General features: G+C 44.9%; 1 protein-coding gene across 6 annotated transcripts in view; it reads right to left on the bottom strand.

Moving 5' to 3' along the window:
- Positions 1 to 3529: 3529 nt before the first annotated feature.
- The window catches only part of ZNF438 (zinc finger protein 438), a 177442-nt gene continuing 158447 nt past the window's right edge, over positions 3530 to 22524 (bottom strand). For 5 of the 6 annotated variants that reach the window (XM_027595564.2, XM_027595563.2, XM_027595565.2 and 2 more), the window contains 2 exons: positions 6169 to 7999; positions 3530 to 4831 (listed from right to left, as the gene is read on the bottom strand). In XM_027595564.2, the coding sequence (XP_027451365.1) occupies positions 4231 to 4831; positions 6169 to 7999 (2432 nt within the window). In that variant the 3' untranslated portion in view covers positions 3530 to 4230. Of the gene's footprint in view, positions 4832 to 6168; positions 8000 to 10321; positions 10869 to 22524 lie in introns of those variants that run through there. The other variant, XM_027595570.2, reaches the window with a different exon arrangement.

Below are 22524 nucleotides of genomic sequence, written 5' to 3'. Positions count from 1 at the left end.
GTGAAATCTTAAATTTTTTTTGAATAGTGCTTAGTGGCTGTTTGACTTATGAGAAATGATCTATCATGCTAATTGCTTGCAATTTTGTTTTTGGAACCTACTGAAAGAGGCGATATAGCCATCCTATTATAGGTGAAGTCTTTGCTGCTAAGCTAACCAAGGGGTGGGGAGCAGTTCTGAAGATGGGAGCAAGTTTCAGACAAACAATCCTGATTAGCCTCACATCAAAATTAGAACAGATCACCTTTACTTCTCTTTAGCTGTCCCATTTGGTTTCCTTCCATAGATAGCGATTTTTTCCTAGGCTTAGGCAACACGTTGAAACATTTTCTCACTTCAGAGTATGGAAAATGTGATGAACCACTAAGCTAACGTCTGCATACTGAACCCAACTTTAAAACGTGCTTGCAAAACCGTGGCTGTAGTTTTATGATGGGGATAACCATGACCATGACCAAATAGGAGATCCAATAAACATTTCACCTCAAAAGGAACATTCCCGAAGAGGTGGATATAGTTGAAATGTCTATTGGATTGCACCACAAGCCTAGACAAGCTGCTGATTGTCTAATGTCAGGCAAGTCAGTGTACAGTTGAAGCTAAAAGCCTGTTCCGTTAAACCCCAGTTCATCTTTACCGGGGCAATTTCTCAGGAGCTCAGTGAAAGGAGACTCCATAAAATATGTACCTAACAAAGCATGTCAGCAGCTTGAATGGAGCAAACCAGTCCAGATCTGAGAATTCTAATAAATAAATGAAGTTGAGCATTTATTGCCAACAATCATGTCACTGGGGCCACAGAAAGCTGGAGCCGTGCAGCTGGGAGGCGGGAGTGTGGAGCCAGAGAAGGTAATGGAACGCACCCAGGTTTGATTATTTATGGCGTGCTGATGAAGAGACAACTTTCCATATGAGGAACAGCTTAGCGGAGGCTCCGTCAAGCTAAACCAGGAAGAGGTCCAGAGAAAGCGAGCGAAACAAAGGAGGACATGAATAAAAATGACAGCTAATAAAACAATACAAATCTAAAATGCTGTAACTTTCAGAAATAATTTAGGGCCAAAAGAAAAGAAAAAAGTCTCGTTTTGCTGGCTCTGGGACAATTTTCCAAGAAGCAAAAGACATTAAGCAAAATGAGTGTGCTTAATTTAAGACTGAATTTGCCTCTATACCCTCCCAGCTGTGAGTTTGGTTGCTCCTAAAGCTGGCTTTATTCATGAGAAGGCAAGCAGCAGTTCTGTTTGCGTTTAGCTAGTGTATCCACTTTTTTTTCAACAACTATTGATTGTACATTATTCCAATGTCAGGTGCTGGGCCCTTTGGGGCTACATGCTGAACAGACACAATCCCTGCCTTCAAGAGGCTTACGGTCTGGCGCTGGAAGTGGACAAGTCCACTGTCAAGTTCAAGACCCTGGTGGTGCCGGCTAGATCAGGGCCAGGGAGGGGGAGCCACGGGGAGACAAACGAGGCCCCGAGTGGAGCCTGGAATGAAAATGACTTCGTGAATTCTGCTTTCTGTATTGATTAGGTAAATCGTCGGCAAGCCTCCATGCCATCCAGATCCTGGCTTGATTACTGAAAAAATAAAATACACATTTTATGCAAAGATGCACATTTCTATGGTTCTGAGTTTTCATTTTTGAATTCTGGACCTGAGGCCTACCTGAACTGTTTGAAATGGTCTTTCTATGGTGTAACATACCTCATCTCCAAGGCTGGCCAGAAGCACAATGGGTATCAGCCCCCGGTTCCTGCGAGGCCCAAGTGTGCCAGAAGTTTCCTTTGGGTCTCCTTGGCCCTTCACCACAGTGCCTTGAGGCAGGAGCATCCCTTCCATTCTACAGGTGAGGGGATGGAGCCTTGGACAGGTCACCTCTCACGGTCACATGGAGGGAGCAGCGCATTTCTACACCTTCCCGCCTTTGGGTCAAAGATGTAGGTTGGGACTGTGCCAGTAACACACCTGTGCCCAAGGCAGGCTTATCAATGAAGACCCATTAGCTCATCAATCTGAGCTGTTCCCAGAGTCACTTTAGCTGGCGGACTCTCTTTTCTTCTGGGGGCCCCCCCTCCCCGCCATCAGTAGGAGTCCCTCTCCGTGCCATTCTTGCTAAAGAGGTGGATCTCTCCAGAAACCCCTTATCTTAGGTGGCATTGGGGCCATTCCCACTATGAGGCAGGGGAGTGTTTCCAGAAGCTGAGAACTAGAACATTCTATTCCAAATGAACCCCCCCTCCACACACAGGCATCCAGTGAGGCCCCTCTGCACTGCACATATCCTCTCCTAACAAGAGTTTTCTTAAAAAAAAGTGCCGACTGCCACCGCCCCCTCCCCACCCAAACCTAGGGTTCAGGGCCCTGATGAGACAGGGATCCAGCCAGGCACTTCAGCATGGGCCGGTCACACCTCCCTAACCTGGGCTGGTGCCCCATTCCTAAGTCTCTCCTTCTTTTTAGAGGCCGTCTATACCCTTAGTGTTGTGCCCTTGCTGTAAGAATCTGTGGTTAAACACTGGCCGTAGGCGGGTGTCTCCACAACCTCGGGGACTCAGACTTTCCTTTCTGTGCTGGGTGGGTGCCCCCTGCCCCCACACCTCTTCCTCATCCACACTCCAGACCCGTTCGCCTGCTTTAGTCAACTAGCCCGTTGCTGCTTAGTACCTGAGGACCAAGGAGTCTATGGATTAGAGTTTTGATTCATGGTTTGAATTCAAGTAGGATTTTTGGTTGATCTCCTTTTTAAGTGTCTCCAGACCCATCTTCCCCAAACAAACTAGGTGCTGCACTGAATGGTAAAGCAGTTTCATTACTAACCCAGTTCTACAAATATCAAACAGTGAAGGTCTGATAGGATCCCTTTTAAACTGGGTAGAGCGTGATCGATCAGTAAACCACAGTGAAATATTTCAGAGGTTTCCACCCTTACCCTCCTATTCTCAAATTTATAAAATGATTTGCAAAAAGGCAAGGATTGAGTTTTCCCTTTCTGGACAATTCGAGCCAAATCATGCTTATGAACACTTGCTTTTAAAACGAGACATTAAAAACAGGTGACTTAAGACCCCCTAGCTTATCAATTCCAATTCAGTTCCTCCTGCTCAGGCAACTTGCTGTAGCATGGAAAAATGGGCTGCGCTCTGGACAAACGGGGCAGGCCACATGCGCAGCACCTTCGCCCAAAGGCGGAAATTTCAGTTGGATGGCTGCTCACACTCTCCTGTTCTAAGAAAATGATTTTGCAGCCAAGGATGGCCCGGAGCTCCAAATGGCAACTTTTCTGATTCAAGGTCATAGCCCAGGAATTTAAGAGGCAATCAATTACTCTTGACTTTCAAAGTGAACCCTGGGCTTGAAAGGCACAGTGGCATCGAAAGCTGATCGGCTAGTGACAACCCTGTGAAGTTCCTTGGGAGGGAGGGCGAGCCGTTCAGACACCTCGCCATCTGGACTGCACCACCTAGTGCACTTCCCAGATAGTAAATTTCCTGGCCTGAAGGACTATTTGAAAAGAACTTTTAACCAAAATGTTTTTTTATTAGCTGAAGTACTAAAAAAGTTTTGATTACTTTGATATGGAACACTACAGCTGTAAGGCTTAACCAACATCTGATCTTCAAAGCAATGTACATTTAAGAAAATAGCAAAATTAAAACAAAAAAAATCTAAGTCCCAGAAACATGGATTTTCCATTACAGTAGACACGAACCTTATTAAATGTACTGCTCTATAGCCTCTCCTACTACACCAGCAAATCTGATAAATATCAACACTATACTACACTTGAGATTGAACTGGTTTTGCCACCTGGAAACGTATCACATTTGTCGGTCTACTTAAACAGAAACCAGCTGAACAAAATGATATATGCACACACTCAGACATGCTGAAAACAGTATTTGAAGAACAGCCTCTCATTTTTTACAGTTCAATCTCCAAATTTTCATCTTTTTATTTATTCTCAAGGTCTGGGACACTTAACAATTGGTACACAGAATTCTGAAATAAAACTGCATGTGGCTAGAAAAATATACATCGAAGACATATATATATATATAAGTATATTTCATAAGAAAATAAAACTATGCACAAAATCACTTGTGCTCATTAATGCTGATCCTAACTTGTTTGACTTTTATAACTAAGCACCACCCTAGGAACACAAAGCTTTGAGAGAAAGAGAAAGCAAGCAAGCAACACTCTCTTTAACCCCCTTCCCACCCCAGTATTTCATTGTTCAGTTTTGCCAGAAAGTCCGATCACTCCCTGGTGGGAGAGGGCGTTTAAAATCGTCCACAGCTTGGGAGGGTCCTCACAGTTGTGTTGCTGCTCCCAGTGCAGGAGGAGTTCTTCCTTCCTTGGCAGTGTCTGTGTGCACAAGACGCAGTTAAAGCCTGAATGGGACCGAAGTTGGGGGGCGTAGGGGCTGGGACCCGCCCCCGCCTCGCTGGGTCCTGCCTGGGCTCCTTCAGCCTTCCTGAGGATTTCCATATCCTTCTGGGGATGAAGGCAGAGCTGCCTTTTCAGTTTGGGAAATGTGGGGAACTCCTCATCAGGGGGGCCGTGCTTGTTAAGTAGCTTTCTTCTTTCAGGATGCTGTTTCCAGAAAGGAGCAGCGTGTTTCACCAGGTCCTCCTGAGCGCCTCTGCTTCCTGGTAGGATCTCCTCTTGCAGCCGGCCCTGAATTTCCTCTCCATGGATGTAAAGTAAATGAAACTTGATTTCAGCCAAAGACTGAGCAGTGATCTGACAGCGGCCACATTTGATTTGCAACTTGACTTCATCTGCCTGGGTGAGGAGGAGGTCTTCTTCCAGGCTCGACTTGTTTTCCCTGAAAAGAGGGGGGAAATAAGGCAATAGAAGATTTCACGAAAACCATAACCGGAGCTTTTCCTCTCGGACACTCGCCTTCAGGGATCCAAAACACCCCCGCTGAGGAGAAGTTCAGGGGGGCGGGGGAAACAGCACCGGGGAAGCAGAAGCCACAGGGAACACGAGCCGTCACTCCTGCTTGGGGCCACCCGGTTCTCGAGCTCCCAGCGTCCACTGAGGGAAGGGGTGTTTTCTAACCTGTCTCTCCCCCAGGGGGGCTGACTACTCTTTGGTGACCAACGAGGTGTCATCAACTCAGGAGCCAGGTAGCAGCAAGTGAAGCATGGCAGGGACGCTGCTGGTTCGGCCACACTGTTGCCCTTCCTCACTAACCTTGAGCACGGAAAGCAGTGTGGACATTGTACCTGAAAATCAAAATGCACCCCAGGAGACTATGAAGAAGGGGTGGTTTCTTGAGGGAGGCCGCTATATGAGTTAAGGAAAGGCACAGATGTCTGCAGGTGGACAGGGAAGCCCGAAGAAAAGCAGAGAAACTACAGAAAAGCCGGGAAGAAACAGGAAAGGTGACCCTGACTTCATTCGTTGAATGAACGAATGAACGAATGAACGAACGTGACAGAGGAAGACACAACGGGATAGAAAGTATCTGGAACAATTAGGACAATTAAGAATGACGAGAGGCAGAGCGTCTAACGTTAGACAGTATTTAATTTTCCTGGTGCGGATGAGAACGGCTTCCAGGGAAGCTCCCTGTCATCCGGCGGAAAGCGGGCAAACCGAGGGGCACTCCCTGGCGCACCCACCGCTCGCAGCCTGCTGGTCCCTGACACCCGAAGCCAGGGTCTGCACAGGGGGGCAGTGACCCGGGCAACGTTAATCTGGCCTGACAGGAAAAACTGGGCACGTGCAAAGGGTTGGGTCTGGGCACCTGAGGGTGTAGTCAGTGTGGGGCATGCAGAGTCCCCACCACGGGTCAGGCCGTATTCTGGGACAAAGGATGGGGTTTAGATATAAATCTGTGGCCAAAGGTTTGGGGACAGTTACTTTGTAGAGAGCACCGGGAACTATGTGCAGGACTTGACTGCTTCGTATTTCAGATGCCAAAATTCTCCCTCACTCTGTGGTCCCCAGCAGACCTGCACCTGGCCTTACAGGGGTGAGAGTAATGAAACACTGTCACTGCTCAGAAACCCAAGAGAAATGAGATCACTCTTTAGAGAATGAGGAGGAAGAGGCAGCCACCTTAGGAAATCTTCATCTGAGAGATGACACCTCGCCCTGTTCTCCAAATCCCAAGCGCCCTCCTTGCCGGGCCTCCGTCCCATGAGCACTCACCTCTCCACGGATCCCTCCGGCCCTCGCGCGCTCAGGCCCCTGTTCTTCGGCACGTCCCCCGGCGGCCTCTCCCCGGGGGAGGGCTCGGTGCTGATGACGACCCGGTGCACTTCTTTTAGATGGCCAAAGTAGACTCTGACGTGGCCGAACACCTTGGCGCAAAATTCGCAGCACACGAGTTTCTTGAGACGGTTCTCACCGTGGTGGAGTTTCATGTGCGTGCTCAGGCTGCCGGGCCGCACGTACGCCTTGCGACAGATCCGACAACTGTAAGGCCGTCTGTCCGTGTGTGTGTTCATGTGGTCCCGGAGGTGCTGTTTGAACTGGAAGTGGTGGTTGCAGACGTGGCACCGGTGCCAAGGCTTCTTGATGCCGGGGAAGCCATTCCGCAGCACAGAGCTGGGCTTCGCAGAGGCACCGCCATCCTGCCTCCAGCCCAGATACTTAGGAGTGAGTGAATTACCCAACAGAACGTCCTGTGCCAGGCTGCCGGGTGTGTGGGGCTGTAACGCACCTGCTGGAGAAGCCACGGGAGCCAGAGTGGGCACCACGATCACAGGCTTAGGCATAATGCTGCGGTATTTCTTCAGAGCCCCGGGTTTTTGGTCTCTGGATTCTTGGGGATCGGTTTTCACTCTTTCTTTACTCTCTTTACACTTATTAATGATACACTTCCTCCTTTTCCCCTGAAACGCCAACATTTCCTCCGGTACCTTTCGTTTACGTACTCTTCTCTTTGCCGCCCCGCTGTTCAGTTTTGCTTTGTGGCTGAGATCCAGCCTGGCGGCGGGACAAAAAACACTCTCGCAGGGACTCTGCTTTGACGACTGCAGAGCAGGTGTCTTGCCAACCATTTTGGTGGCTGCCTGAAAGCCTTCCGTGATGGAGGAGGTCTGATCACAGGCGGCCCTGAGCCCAGGCAGAGAACTGTCTGTGGTGGTAACCTCTGAGGGACCTCTGCACACCTCTGCTGTTCTCATTCTGGCGTATGGGAGGATCGGCAGTTTACCTTTGGGGACTGGAGAGATGAGCTGAAGTGTGTTGCCAAAAACAGCTGGTGATAAAATGGTCATGGCTTTTGCAAGATCGACTTGTTCTTTCAGTTTTCCACTGGCAACGGAAGAAGCCTTACTGCAGGTTTTCCTGGTCGCCAAGTTTGCTTTCCCTGAAGTCTTTGCAAGGTCCTGCTTGGCAGAGGGCTCCTCTGGTGTGGACGGTGTCGGGGCGGCAGGAGGGCTCGGATCTCCACAGTCACTGGCCACCGGAGGTGGAGAGTCTCCGGGGCCACCTTGGTTGGCTGGTGGTGCCGAGCTGACGCCGGCTGGGGCTTGGGCTTGTGATGGCACCTGCTCCAAGGGGCCGGCTTTGGGCAGGGGTTCGGGATGGTCAGGTGGGGTGGGAGACGTTTGCGTTTGGGCAGGAGGTATGCCACCACCACTCTCAGAGGAGCTCCGAACGGGTTTCTTTCTTGATCCTTTGTTGTTTCTTGGGGGTTGGTATCGGGGAATAGGCAGTTTAAGGTTTTCAGGCAGCGGTAGCCTGGGCTTCTGGACTGGCTGAGCTGAGGCAACGTGTGGTAGAGCGACGAGAGAAAACGTCCCCTCCTGTCCAGCAACCTGCATCAGAGCATAATTTTGGGCGGGCACCCCCAGGGGCTTGGCGTTGGTGGAGGGTCCTGGATTCACCTGCTCGGAGAGTGACGGGGAATGGCACGATAGCAGTCTGGACGTTAGGACTTTGGGCACGATTTTTGGCGCAATGGTCCTAAACTGACTCTTACTCTGCAAACCTTTCCCACTCTGAATCGTTCCAGAAGGGATGTGTGATTCGCCTGCAATGACAATACAATATAAAAAGTCACTCTAGTGTCCCTGTCCTACTGTGGAGAGTTTACTCACCGGCAGTGCGCTCCCAGGCCCACCCTGGCCCTTCTGGGGGTGTGAAATCCTGTGTTCCTCAAGACCCAGCCTTAAAGTCAACTCCTGCCCACCTTCCCAGGGGCTGATTAGTCTCCGCTATGGTTCCAAAGCCCCCAGGATAACACTGACCATTTTCCATAATAATTTATCTGTTTGTGAGTCCCTGCCACTCAACACAGAGCTTCTCGAGAGCTGGCCTCTGTCTTTCCCAAACTGTTTTCCACGAGCTCACCTTCTCCATGTACCTAGTTCTGGTTCCTGATCTCCCTTCCTGACCTCCCAGGCTGCAAAGACTCTCCTCTGGTATGTTCTGCTGTGCGTTTCACTTATTTTAGGGACACGTCTTGTTTTCCTGATTAAGCTGTGAGAGGGGAAAGCCTGTATTTAATCCATATCTGTATGTCCCACTGTATCTCCAGTGTGAAACAAGCGTTTCTTGTATCGAGCTCATTTCTCTCTCACTTTCAGGACACACCATTTGACCCACGGGCAGTGGGTTGTTTTGCACAGTGGAGGAAGGAATTCCAGACTGAATGCTAGCTTTGTTGCTATTTCCCACGTGACTTGTGAATTTCTTCTCACACCTTTCAAACTGTTTATGTGTGCTTTTGCAATTAAGTCACCAGCATTAAAAAGGCTGATGTGACACCTTAAAAAATGCTGAAGAAAAACAAAATGATACAAAATGATCAGATACGGAGACAACCTGAAAAATGCATGAATCACATAAAAAGCACCTGCTGGGACACTAATAGGAATAGTTTTAACTGATAACAGTAATACTTCCTACTCCTGGGATGTATTAGGTTAACGAAAGAGCAATTACAACTACTCTAAGAGAATAACTAAGGCAGCATTTCAATGCACCGCTTCTAAGAACTGAGTCATCTTTCTTTATTCCCCTGAGACCTCAAGGTCATCAGGCCTGGCTGTGGAAGAGCTCCCCTTTTCTAAGTGCCTCAAAATAGTCAAACTTCACTCCCACTCACGCTTATGAGGTACCCACGCCCCTCTAGGGACTGGCTATGACAGCCCCACAGCCCCTTTCTAAAACCTTCAGGGCCAGATGTATTTTGCGATTTACACTTTAAATTTTAGAAAAGTAGTAAGATGCATAAACCAACTGTTACGGAAACATCCAGCAGGGTCTGCAGAGCACCCAAATTAAACCTCTCACCACTTCTGTAAGTAAAACCGATTGAGTATTCGCAAAACGATGGGACGGAGGAAGATTTTTTAAAAAAATTGTCTCACTTGGTTCAGGTTTTGCCTCTGAATGAATTTTGGTACCCAACTTTTGATAGGATTTTCTGTTTTCTGAGCTTTTGAGATTTCGGAGTTGTGGATAAAGGACCGAAGGGCTGTTCGGGGGATACCAACGACACAAAGACGAACGGCACAGTTTCTGCCTTCAGAAGCTGACAATTAAACCTTTTTAAATCAGCCCAGATTTTAATGTCTACAGTTATCAAAACTAACCATTTTAATAGAAAGTTGTTTCTTTTGGCAAAAATGACCCTCCTCACGTAAATAAGTAGGACAAGTAGGAATAAGGGTGAAATGTATACTGACCAGCTTGTTTTAGAAGGTCATCACTCTTTGGTGACAAAGAAGTATGTTAAAAACACATTTCACGTGGCAGCTTGCATTAGAGGAAGAAGCGAAAAGATGAGCACGATGGTCTGGAAAAACTCAGACTGGGATAATTGTGTGATCTGTTGGGATCCTTTTTGGCTTTGTTTCCATGAAGTTCATGGGCAAACAAACAGGCCAATCACCTCACAACAGACTCCCAAATGGGTCTGTCACATTGGCTTCTTCTTCCTACATACTTTGATTTATTTTCTGGTTCTATATTTATGGCTTTTAAATTTAAATGTCTTTCATTTTATGCCTTATCTTCTCATTTTGTGGAAGAAGTACTGAAGTAAGTTGTAAAGAAATATGTTAAATCAGGATTGAGTTTACAAAAAGTTTAATTGTTATTGAGAGCTCTTGGTTGCTTAAAGACAAGGCTTATTAAATAATTACATTAGTGATAATAATGGTCTTGGCATCTACACAACAAATTGATGAGGGAGGAAGAGGAAAGAAAACATGGGGTCCTTTAGATCTACTTCATACTCCTAACTAAGCACAGAAGAACTGGAAGAAAGGCTGCTTTGTCCCTCATCAGTCATAAATCCTCTTCAATAACATGTGACAATACTACATCACAGAGCAAGACACATTACCTCACTCATTTGCTCAAAATTGTCCAATGGCTCTTTATCTCAGAGCTGGAGCCAAAGTCCTTGCAATGGTGTGAAAGGCCTCAGGCCATGCGGCTCCTGGGAACCTCTCTGACCGACTTCCTCCATTGGCTACCCTCCAGCCACGGTGGCCTCTTTGCTCTTCCTTCCAGGTGCCACACACCTGCTTCCTTAGCCTCCGCACTTGCTGTGCTCACTGCCAGGATGCACCTCCTTCCTCCAGATAAATCCCCAGTACTTGCTGCAGCGTTTCCTTCAAGTCTGGTCAAATGGCTTCTTCCCAAGGAGCTCTTCTCTGACCGCCTGAATTGAAACTACCCCCATTCTGAACTCCCTACCCCGTTTCCTATTGTAATTTTCTCCAGCACATTGGCTCCATCTCCCAGATTACATTATGGGCCACTGCCTGAAGTGGATCTCGTGAGGGCAGAGTCTATGTCTCCAAGGTCTAGAAGAGTGTTGGGCGTGTGGCAGAAATGTCATAATTATAATTACTTGTTGAAGTCATAAGTGGCAATTAAGTGATTCATGGCTGAAATAAAGAATTTACAGATCCAGCTTAGAAAACCGTCTTAAAAAAAAAAAAAGGAAGGGGGCCACAGTTTAAAAGCAAACTTTAACTTTTCCAGGTTTTTAAAATTAAAAAAGGAGCGGATCTATGTCCAGAAAAAAAATTTTTTTCAATTTAATTTCACTGTCAGAATAAGAAACTGGGTTAGCATCATGATAAAACCCTTTAATATAAAGGGGATCGGTGAGGCCCGCTGACTAACCATCTGAGGGAGTAAGAGAGAACAGTAAATTATCCTGCTCGGGGACAAGATAACACAGAGCAACAAGCAAGCTCTGAAGAAGAAACTGCTTTTGAAAAAAACAGACATCCACAGAGGGGTAAAGTGGGGAATGAAGAGAGAAGAAACAACTGGAAATGGAAAAACTGAACCTCAGAGGCAGAGAATGGTGATGTCAACATGAAGAAGACCAGAAATAACAAAGACCAGAAGGTACAGCTGAAGCAACAACCTGTGGTCAAGGTCACTTCAAAGTCTCTAAAGATTTAAGTTGGGAAGGGGCTTCCTATTTTTTATGACCAAAGAAAGCAACCTTCTGACAGTGAAGGTTTCCAGAAATGAAACTAGATATACTTTAGAGAGCCATCCAAAAGGGAGCAAGCTAATTATGATGCATTTAAAGTTAATGTGCTTTGATTGATCTTCAGAAGTTTCTACGTTACAGTGGAAATAAAATCACACAGGAAGAACACTGTCATTCAAAGGAAAAGGAGGCCACTGTGATCCGGGAACAGAGGGAAGCCTTTGGCTCTGGCTGGGGTACGTGGCTGCCCCAGCGTGGGAGAACACCGAGTGGTGAGCAGCCCAGGCAGCCTGCAGCGACAGTCCAAGGTACCGTGTATGATGTCTGCCAGATGGAGTCAACTCTCAAGTTTGCTGCAATTCAAAGAAGTGGATCCGGGGGTAGAACCGTTGATAAGTTGTCTTCGTAATCAACAATTACAGGGTAACCACAAGAAATCTGTGGGGTGAAAGATAGGGCCTTACTAGATAAATGTAACCTCATCATGCTGGCCTGGATCTACCATGAAGTACGGACAAGGGCAGGGGTGTCCAGGAAGGTGGTGTGTTGGCATCCCTTTTCCCAGAACCATTATTGATGGAGTGACACGGAATGGGGTGATGCAGCAGAAGAAATGTAAGGCAGGAGAAAGAGGAGAAGGCCCCCAAAGAGAAGAAAAGTAACCCGTAGGAATTACTTAAGTATGTCCAGCAACAGGGACATCATAAAATAACCATCCAACCATCCAATGTAATGCTATGCAACAGTAAGATAGAAAGGTGAGCTAGATCGATCTGGAATATTCTCCAAGAAGTGAGATGTATAGTGTGCTATCACTTGGATTAAAAAAAATAGTGAGGTACACACACAAATATATTTCTGCTATGCACAGAAGATCTCTGAAGGCAAGCAAAAGAAACTGGCCTCAATGGTGGCCTTTGGGCTGGGGGGTACAGGAAACGAAGCGGTCAGGATGGGACATATGCTTCTTTTCCACTGAACATTCCCTGTGCCTGGCACACAGGAGGTGCTCGCCAATATCTGTTGGATGAATGCAAGGAAAATGAAGTTTCCCTTCTGAATGTGTTTTTAAAACGGGTACCTTTGGGGTAAGTCACGGTGGGTAGGTATGTGTCTGCATAAATGTGTGTCTAGATTACACATAGAGTGTCTTCTGTTTTCTGTTTTCCTTGTCTTAAAAGGACAAGAATTGCTAACAATGAGGGAAGTAACCTGATAAAATTTGACAGGGCGTGCATAACTGTCCTCCAAAGTTAAACACTGAGAAGTACTAGAGCTCATTACTTCTGAAGGACAATGGAAGTCCTGACAATTGTTCCCGCAACACTGGGATCTTTAGGATAAAACGAGGCAATTTGCAATAAAGGTCAGTTATGCTAGAATAACTACAGGGTTTTTTTTGTTTGTTTGTTTGTTTTTTTTAGTAGTTTGAACAATAGGAGTCCTTAGAGAAGCTGAAAATGCCGTTAACTTTTTAAAACTCTAAAACATGAGGACAGCGTGACTGTAGGAAGTCTTTCTTGGCAATGCAGCCACAACAGTGGTTTGCTTCACACGCATTTACAAGGCCTCCACAGATGGTGTGATCTAAAAACCCTCCCCTGTCACCTACTGAATTATAGATCTCAAAGAACTGTGCACTAAATAATGAGAAGTAGAAATTTCCAGTGACATTCATAATTTCTGGAAATCCTGCAAAATTTCCCATAACACAGTTAAAGAGACTCACAGGACTCTCAGGCACTAAACATGGACTTTTATTAACTGAAAACATAAAAGGCTCACTCAGTAAAATTAATTTTGTGCAATTATACAACGTGAAACTTAATATTAGGATTTTAAATATGGGCTGTTTTTACTACATTAAGCGTATTAAAAATAACTTTTGCGAAGTGACATTTACAGTTGGTGAAAAGTTGATGGAACTATGGATTAAAGGAAAACATGGAGGTATGGAGTCCTTATTATGGGCTGGGATCTGTGCTCGGTCTTTTCACTGAGCCCTCACACAAATGTTGCAAGTAACTTATTGTCCCCTTTTCACAGATTAAGAAAAATGAGACTTGAGGAAGTCAAGTAATTGCCAAAGTCCACACCACGCAGATCTGTCCCATTCTGATTTGAAGCAGTGACCTTCCGCTCCTTCATTCTCCCCGCAAAGGGGCTACATTATAAACAAAGTTGTCCTAATTAACTACAAGATGTAATGCTATCTCTGGATTTTAAGGAGAGGGGAAAAAAAAGGGAAACTTGAAATAGAAATGGCTTGTCATACCCCAAAACTTTGGTTACCATTAAATGAGACTTTCTGAAAGCCCACTCATTAAAGAGAATTCATGAAAAATTAATAGTCATTTGAAGGTTAAAGCAGATTTTTTAAAGTTGAATTTGCCCTTACTATCCACAGGACTCTGACAAGTCCAATAAAGTTGCCAGATCCTACTTGTTTGGAGAAGGTACAATGTGTGTCTCCTCCTCCAACACCACCAAAGGACTGGTCTGATGGGCGTCGGTTGCAGGCAGAGACAGCAGAGGGAAGAATGAGGGCTTGATGGTACTAAGTGCTGACATGAGAGCCAGCTTGATCACAGTCTCACAACAAGGCCTAGGCAATACTAAGTAAGACACAAGCACAAGGGCGGGTGATTCTGTAGATGACTGTAATCATCAACTCCCTCATTTCCCCTGGCAGAACCAAGGCCTGCTCTGTGGTTTGAGTGAAGTTGGTCCCCCTCGTCCCTTCGTTGGTTTGGACACAGTTCTATTACTCCATCTGTTTGGGACCCCCAGGCCTTTTGCTGAGCATGGAGTGGGGAGTGGGCAGAAAGACGAGAGGCCCAGCTCTTGAAACGGGCTCCCCGGACCTAGGCTCAGAACACAAGTACTGCCAGAGTCTTAGCCACAAAAGAGCCAAAACTTTCAGATGTTGTTTAGGTTTTAATTTTATTAAACTGAAAAACCCTATTTTTAATTTTATTTGCTGGCATCCCTGTTCTCCCTCTGCCATGGCTTTCAAATGATAAATTCCAGCTGGGGTTCAAACTGTTTCCCGAGATGGTCTCTGGTTAAAACAAATATGGTAAAAGCCTGGAGAAGTATGAGACAAAAGAAACAGCTCATAACACAAGGGGGCTCAACTTAATTTTGTTGAAAAACCTATAAACACATTGAGCCATTGCCTACCCTCTCCCCAAGGCACCGCCCAGCCTCTGCAGCAACAGAATCAACAGGAATTTCTTCAGCACTGACTACAGAGTGCACTGTAGAATGTGCTGGCAAAAGGCACAGAGTTGTTTTGTGTCTAAGGACTCAGGATGCCAAATATCATTTCTAGTCCATTTATGTGGAGCACTAAGAGTCCTAGAGTCAGTACATCTAGGGCCCAGATTTCAGGCAATCTGATACCATACAAAGGAAATAGGTACTTCCCCCATCGGGTATCTTATATCCAGAGTCCAGTTTGTTCTGCTTGCATACTTCCCTGCTCTGCAGAGCCACAGTCTCTGCTAACACCTTCTCCCCCCACCCCCCGCCGCCCGTAATAACACCCCCAGTGACAGCCAGGCACCCTCCCTGCAGCACAGGCCTGTGAGAGCTGTCCTGCCAGACCATGAATTCCTTGCCTCGCTTAGCAAGAAAAGCAATGCTTCCTTTCTGAGCACCGGAGTTTCTTTACTTCCTAGCACTTATCAAATACTTCACATGCACTGTGTCACTGAATCGCTGCAAAAACCTGAGTTAGAAATTTCTGTTAAGGGGCTCCTGGGTGGTGCAGTTGGTTAAGTGTCTGACTCTTGACTTCAGCTCAGGTCCTGATCTGCTTGAATATTCTCTCCCTCTGCCCTTTTCCCTGCTTGTGCGCATGTGTGTGCTCTCATTCACTCTTAAATAAATAAATAAATCTTTAAAAAATAATTACTGCTAAGTACTTTTTATAGATCAAGATTTCGAAGCTGGTTCAGTAATGGTGCTGGTACTCAAACCCTAGCCCGGCGGACATGCTGACTGAGCTCTTACGCATGGTGATGGCCTCTATCGTGGTCACCAGTGAAAACATGGGGTTTGGGGTTCAGACAGATGGGGTTTCAGCTCCTGGCTCTGTGTCGTGGCTTGGGAAAGTCACTCTCTGAGCCTAACTGTCCTCATTTATGAAATGGGCGGAAGAGTATCTTGCTGCAAAGGTCACGGTCAGGATTAAATGAAAAAAGTACCCACGAAGGTGCCAGGATAGTGCCTACCACAGTTAGATGCTCAGCAGACATTAGTCTTTCACTTTCTCTTGACAAGAAGTATATGAGGTTCCCGACAGTTATTTTTGGTGGGAAGAAAAAAAAAGCACAAATCTTGAATGCTAATCATATGGAAATAGTACTGAATCCTTAAACTTACGATTCTTTTTTGAGAGGTAAATAAAGGAAAGAGGGAAGGAATGGCTATGATTTGTGAATAATGGTCCCAATAACACTGTAAAGCATTTTTTCTTTCACACGGCTCTCGGCTCTCCAGCCACCTCTTTTGGCAGCTTGACCTTCCCCACATCTCACCTGTCCAATCACCCCCTCTTCCTCCCTGCCCCCAAGTTTTCCATCCCAGTTGACAAAGTGCTAATCAGAGGAACAATTGTAGTGAATGGGAGTAAACATAGGTGCATTTTAAAGAGCTGTTCTACCAGGGACACTCTTCCCTGCTTTTGTTTCTATTGAGTATAGATGCCAATTGTTGTTCTCAACCCTGGCCAGGAAGAAAGCCACTCCCCTGGTAGTAGACCTTTCAGGGGTGGAGCTGAGCCCAGGTCTCAGTGGCCCTGGGAGGGAAGGGGCCTAGAGCAGAACTAGGGATGCTGGGCACACCTCTGCAGGACCCTGAGAGCAACAGCCGTTGTGATTTTGCATTTCAGGAGGGAAAATATCCTCTCACAGAGGATAGGGACAGGTCAACTGCAATTTTGAAAGCACTTTCTTGAAGATTTCAGTGTTTTGGTGATGGAATCATTAAGAAAAAAGTTAAAAATAGCTTAAGAAAAGATGGAAAGAAAAGGTGGGCGCCGTAAGAGGAGCACCTAAAATTGAATAAATTAGACATGTAAATGTATCAGGAAGCAAGAGGAAACAAGCATTCTTTATGGAAGAATTTAAAAGCCAATTACCTAAAATGTTAATGGCAATAAAAGGAAAACTAATACAACAGGGTTTGTTAAGTTCAAGTATCTAATCATTCTTTTTGGACCGCATAATTCATGTCCCAAATGAAAAGAAAATGTAAAAAGCTTTATCATTTTAAAATACATTTTAATAATCCTCCATTTCAATGAATTTCTCCTTCATTTTAATTATCAGTCCTTATTTCTGGGAGGAATTTTTGATTTCAAGCGCTTCTGATGAAAAGCAGTTGAGAACTATATGAAATCTTTTAATTTTTAATACATTGAGAAAGATAAAGTTATTAATCTTTTTGGCCAAAAAAACTGTAACATGCACAAGATTTTATTCATTATTACAAAACAGTCAATTTTGTGTCTTCAGTGGGTAGCATGAAAATGTAACTAAAAGCTTATGATCTATGGGGGACACAAAGCAAGACAAATAGAAACTTTTGAAATCTCCCATTTTTCTTATTTTTTCTTTTTTTAAGAATTTATTTATTTGACAGAGAGAGAGAGAGTGAGAGAGCACAAGCAGGGGAACAGCAGAGGGAGAGGGAGAAGCAGATTCCCGCTGGGCAGGGAGCCCGATGGCAGGGCTTGATCCCAGAACCCTGGGATCATGACCTGAGCTGAAGGCAGTCGCTAAACTGACCGAGCCACCCAGGCACCCTATCTCCCATTCTTCTTCTTATTGTTAATATTAACTGGAATTATTAAGATTCAGTTGGGTCACATAGTTGAAAATCAGAAGACCTTGATAACAACTTCTTCCAGGTAAAGACAGTTGATGTCCTACCCTTCCTAGCAAACATCTGTGCACACTTTCCAGGAGATTCCGGCATTTTCTGAGTCAGTTGGTTTTTCAACACAATGGATGGGCAAGGAAACATCTGCAGAAGAGCTTTTAAGCCACACGGATATCTCATGGCAAGAACTCTTCCACCAACAAATTAAAAACGGGCCCCTTCTTTTTAATCTTATATTTTAATATCAGTTGGAACGGTTAAGTATCTGGGATGAGTAACAAGATGACAGTTGGTGAAGAAAACCTTTTCCTTAGTGGGATAAACAGAAAGATACGGTTTCAACATGAGAATGTGCAGTCAGTTGGAACAATTAAACCAGGACACATGCAGAAGGCTCTGGCCTTTGGTCAAAATACCATGATTATGAAACCAAAGCAGAAAAGATCACAGTATGGTTAAAAGCAAGGGACTGGAATCACAAAGATAGTTTTATACTGTGATTTCAAGGGTAGATTTACTTTATAGAATGGGCATTTTTAAGGAGCATGCAAACTGTAACCGTTCCACTGCTTTATAGTACAGTTTTACAGATGTTTTGTTTTCACTTCTGATTTATCTTCAACTCGCAGTGATTTATAACCCTTTTTGCTGCAAGTTTTTCTCTACCTCAGCTTTTATGTCAAATAGTTCATGATTTGTAAGTGCAAATGCACAGGACTGTGTATTCCTTTGTCATGTGGATTATTATTCCCTAAAACTCCTGTTTGGTAAGTCTTGACTGTTAATTATTTCTTAGTGAAGACACACCTTGATTAATATAGAGAGACCACCTAGAATATGGACACACTGAAAAAAATAGAGAAAGACAATAAGGCAGCAGGTGCCCACTGGTACTGAGGTAACTGCATGAGCAGTGGTTACCTTTGTGAAACGGACCAGACTGGTTGTGTAGGAGTTAACTGGCAAATACAGACTCTGAGATGCAGCTGAGGGAATCAGATGTTGACCTGAGCTACTACAGAGAGCGAACTCATCAGAGCCAGAAAGCTGTGGAACCACTCTGGGATCTTTTCCTTGTGAATTCTGCCCGGCTTCTCCTCCATCAACACCTTTACTGTTATTTGGATGGCAATGACAAAGTCTGGTTGAAGGAACATGTACTCTCATCTACACGTTAGAAACATGTCAGAGTTAGCTCTCCATCTTCCCTGAAGAGATGCAGTGAATTATGCAGTCCACCTGTATTCCCTTTTTCTCAAGGCTCTGCACATTTATATGTGTGTGTACATAGGTAGATAACCCCTGGTTCTGGAACTGGCCTAATGGCTGACCATCCGTGGGCTCTGACAGCATATGCTGGGTTCACCCCACTGCTATCTCTCTACAGCACCTACCCTACCTGGTCCCACACTGTGCTCTCCACTCCCACTGCTTGCTGCCTAGTGCTGAGAAATCCAACTACTGTGAACACTGGAGAACATGACAAATTTAAAGTTCCCAGTGTCGAACTGCAGACCTATTCCACAATCTGTCTTAGGGAAGAGACTCCCTTCAGTTCCTCACTGGGGCTAGCTCAGGTTTCTCCCATTGCTTTTCTGAAGCACTCCCTCTCTCCCCTGCCCCCACCTTATCCCCGTGTCTCTCTCTCTCTTGCCAATGATTTTTGGCATTGACTTTGCAATGGATGAAATGTTTGTGTTCCCCCAAAATTCGTATGTTGAAATCCGAATGCCCCAGCATAATGGTATTAAAAGGTGGAGCCACTGGAAGATAATTAGGTCATGAGGGTAGAACCCTTATGAACAGGATTAATGTCTTCATAAAAGAGATCCTACAGAACTCTCTTGCCTTCTTTCTGCCACGTGAGAATACAATGAAAAGATTGTTTGCAACCCAGAAGAGGGCTCTGAAGGGGAGCAGAATACATGACACCACATACGCTACTCTGGCATGTGGATTATTTTGAGTGAAGGCAATCAAGACCCAGAAGACCCAAGAAAAACTTTTAGCTCTTCCTAACCACCTAAAAGAATTTTGCTAGGCAGCCTGGCTCAGAGAGAGGGCTATTACCAAAGATAACTTTCATCTGAATAACCTATCTGTATGACAGGACAAACATCTAATTACCAAACATCTGCTCTTCTTAACATCCTATGAATTACCCTCCTCCTCTCTGGAGCCCAAGGCCTCTATCCCATTCCTTAGCTCAGGATGGCCTATAAATCTCAATTGCCCAACTTGTCTTTGGGTCACACTGTTTTTGTGGGGCCTCCATTCAGACATAATTAAATTTGTTTTTCTCTTGTCCTATGTTAATTTTATTATTAGGTCAGCCAAAGAACCAAAAAGGGTAGAGGAAAAATTTTTCCTCCACGACAGTGGTCCCCAGAATCTGACCATGCTGGCACCCTGATCTTGTACTTTCAGCCTCCAGAATTGTGAGATATCGATTTCTCTTGTTTATAAGCCACTTATTCTATGGTACTTTGCTATAGCAGCCTGGAGAGACTAAGACCTTGTGGACAAAGAGAAGTCATCAAGTAGAAACTCATTTACTGTTCCTTCTTTCTATTTCTAAATTCTTATATGTAATTAAACAACACAAATAAATTTACCTATTCTGGGGTGAGGGGAAAGGAGAGAGAAGTACTGTTACTCTAAACATACAATTCACCTACCTCAAGTCCTAAGACATTAAAATATGAAAAAAATGTGCATTTTAGAATAAGGAAATAGGAGTATTTCCAACCCTGTTCTGAACCCCACGCTTCTCTCCAGGCCCTCTGTGATGCCTCAGGGATCCTCTACCATCGGTGCGCTCCCAGTGTTCCCTGACCATCCCATCTAGAAGTAGCTGCTCAGCCCCATGAGATCACCTGCTGTTTCTTCCTCTACTCTAACTGTCCTTCATTATAACAATACTATATTATGTCTCCTCCTGCTAGAATATAAGCTCCAAGCAAGCAGGAGCTTATTTTGTTCACTGCCAAGACCTCGGTCCCCAGATCAGTATCTGGTACACAGCCATTGCACAATATGTTATTCACCAAATGAGTGAACTATTAACTCTCAACTGTACTGTCTTGCTTTCTCCTTTGCTTTTGCCGAACACAAAAATATAAAATCCAAAACCCCAATAAAGAGTATTTGGGCTCTCTCTATCTTCTCTTCAAGCTACTGCCCTATCTCCTTTCTTTTCTTCATGAGAAAATTTAATAGTAGTTAGTGTACATGGTCCCTGTCTCTACTCATCAACTTCTATTCATCCCTCAATCTCCTATCCCCTTAAATTCCATTGTGTAGGGGCACCTGGGTGGCTCAGTCATTAAGCGTCTGCCTTCAGCTCAGGTCATGATCCCAGGGTCCTGGGATCGAGCCCCACATCGGTCTCCTTGCTCAGCGGGGAGCATGCTTCTCCCTCTCCCACTCCCCCTGCTTATGTTCCTGCTCTCGCTATCTCTCTCTCTGTCAAATAAATAAAATCTTTAAAAAAAAAAATTCCATTGTGTAGTACTAACATGTCCTTCTGTCAGGAGTCAGATTAGGTGCTTAATCGATTGTATCTCACTTAATCCTCCATCAACTCTCAATATTAACATCTCTAGTCTACAGACACAGAAACTGAGTATTTCTTGTAAGGGCACAAGGCTGGTAAGTGAGAGTTCGATTTGAACCCAGGTCTGTCCGGCACCAAAACTGTTACATTCCAACACACTGAACTTATTACTAAGGTGTTTTGTAATTTATCTATTCGCCTGTCAGTCTCCTCTGGTGGCTGGTGAGTGCCACATAATAGGAATCCATAGCATCGTTGCTGGAGAGACAGTTAATACACAGAGTGATTCCCTTCAGTCCTGGCCACTCTTGCCTGCGTGGCCTTCTTTTGCAAAGCTTCTGGACAGCAAATTAGGCTCACACCAAAATGTAATTTTTTTAAAGCAACAATTACACAACAAGTACTGACTTAAAGTAGTTTTTTATGATATGCAAAAATGAAGAAAAAAATCATTACAAAGGTCTTTTATAATTTTAGAGATAATATAGGTTTTCTAATCCTGTACCACCTGCCTTTGAAATGGAAGTCATTGAAGAACATTGGGACTGAATAAAAATGTCTAAAAATGCTGAATTTCTGAATTCCTCATGTGGCAAGTCCTGCCCCTTTAATAAACTTGATCAAACATCAGTGCTGTGCCTATAGTTTGGATCTGTGGGATTCTCCTTTTTTGGTGGGGCAGGGGGAGAGGGAGTTCCTCAGGGAAAAGCAAATTACAACACACATAAGAAGGAGGGCAGAGGTCTGGCTTTGGTTCTTCCTTTTGCTACTGGAATGGGTCTGAGCAAGATAATAATCCTTAATGGCCTTTAGTTGCTTCCTTTAACGAGAAAGGATTACACTGGATCATCGCTTCTCAAAGTGTGGTCTGCCAACCCTGGGAAGGGCCCCAACACTGTCTTCTCATACTAATAACAAGATGCCATTTGCCTTTTCCAATGCATTGACCTTTGCATCTGTTGCACTGATGGGACAAAAGGGAGCACTGGGTCAAACTGCTCTGGCGCCTTAGCGTGAATTTAGGCAATGAGAGCAAACTGTCTGCACGGCCATATTGTTCACCAACACAATCTCTCAGCACTACAACACAGAGTTTAGACTCATAGAACCTTCTGCTGCATGCCGAAGGATGACTTGAGGAAAAGCACTTGTGCCCCTGAGTTGTGAAGCTGAACTAGCGGCTTTCGTCATGGAACACCACTTCTACTTGAAACTACATCTGACAGACACATGCTGAAAGAGCATGGTCGAACTTAGGTATCTGGCAGACATCTTCTAAAAGTGAACTAACAGAGCTTGTCACTACAAGAAAAAACATCTGACGGTAACTGTTGGCAGTGATAAAAATCATCCTTAAAAGCAGCAGAATTTTGGAAAACATGAATCCATCACTGGGAGCTTGAAGCTTCCCAGTACTCAATGATTTTTGAGATGAGACTGGTGGTTACATTAACAAAGAGGATCTTTCAAATATTGAATAAAATTATGTATAGAAGATCTGCAAACTCAATGAGCTTTTTTCCCCCCTCAAATAACCAATACCTGATGTTACATGGATGGGTAAAAGACTCACTCAAGTGTAAGACAGACCAAAAGGTAGCAGAATACAAGAAGCACCATGACGTGGTTTCAAATTTCTCATCAC

This window comes from Zalophus californianus, chromosome 9 (genome assembly GCF_009762305.2).
Source record: "Zalophus californianus isolate mZalCal1 chromosome 9, mZalCal1.pri.v2, whole genome shotgun sequence".
Taxonomy (NCBI): domain Eukaryota; kingdom Metazoa; phylum Chordata; class Mammalia; order Carnivora; family Otariidae; genus Zalophus; species Zalophus californianus.
The sequence above is the reverse complement of the archived record's forward strand: the minus strand, read 5'-3'. Positions and strand labels throughout refer to the sequence as shown.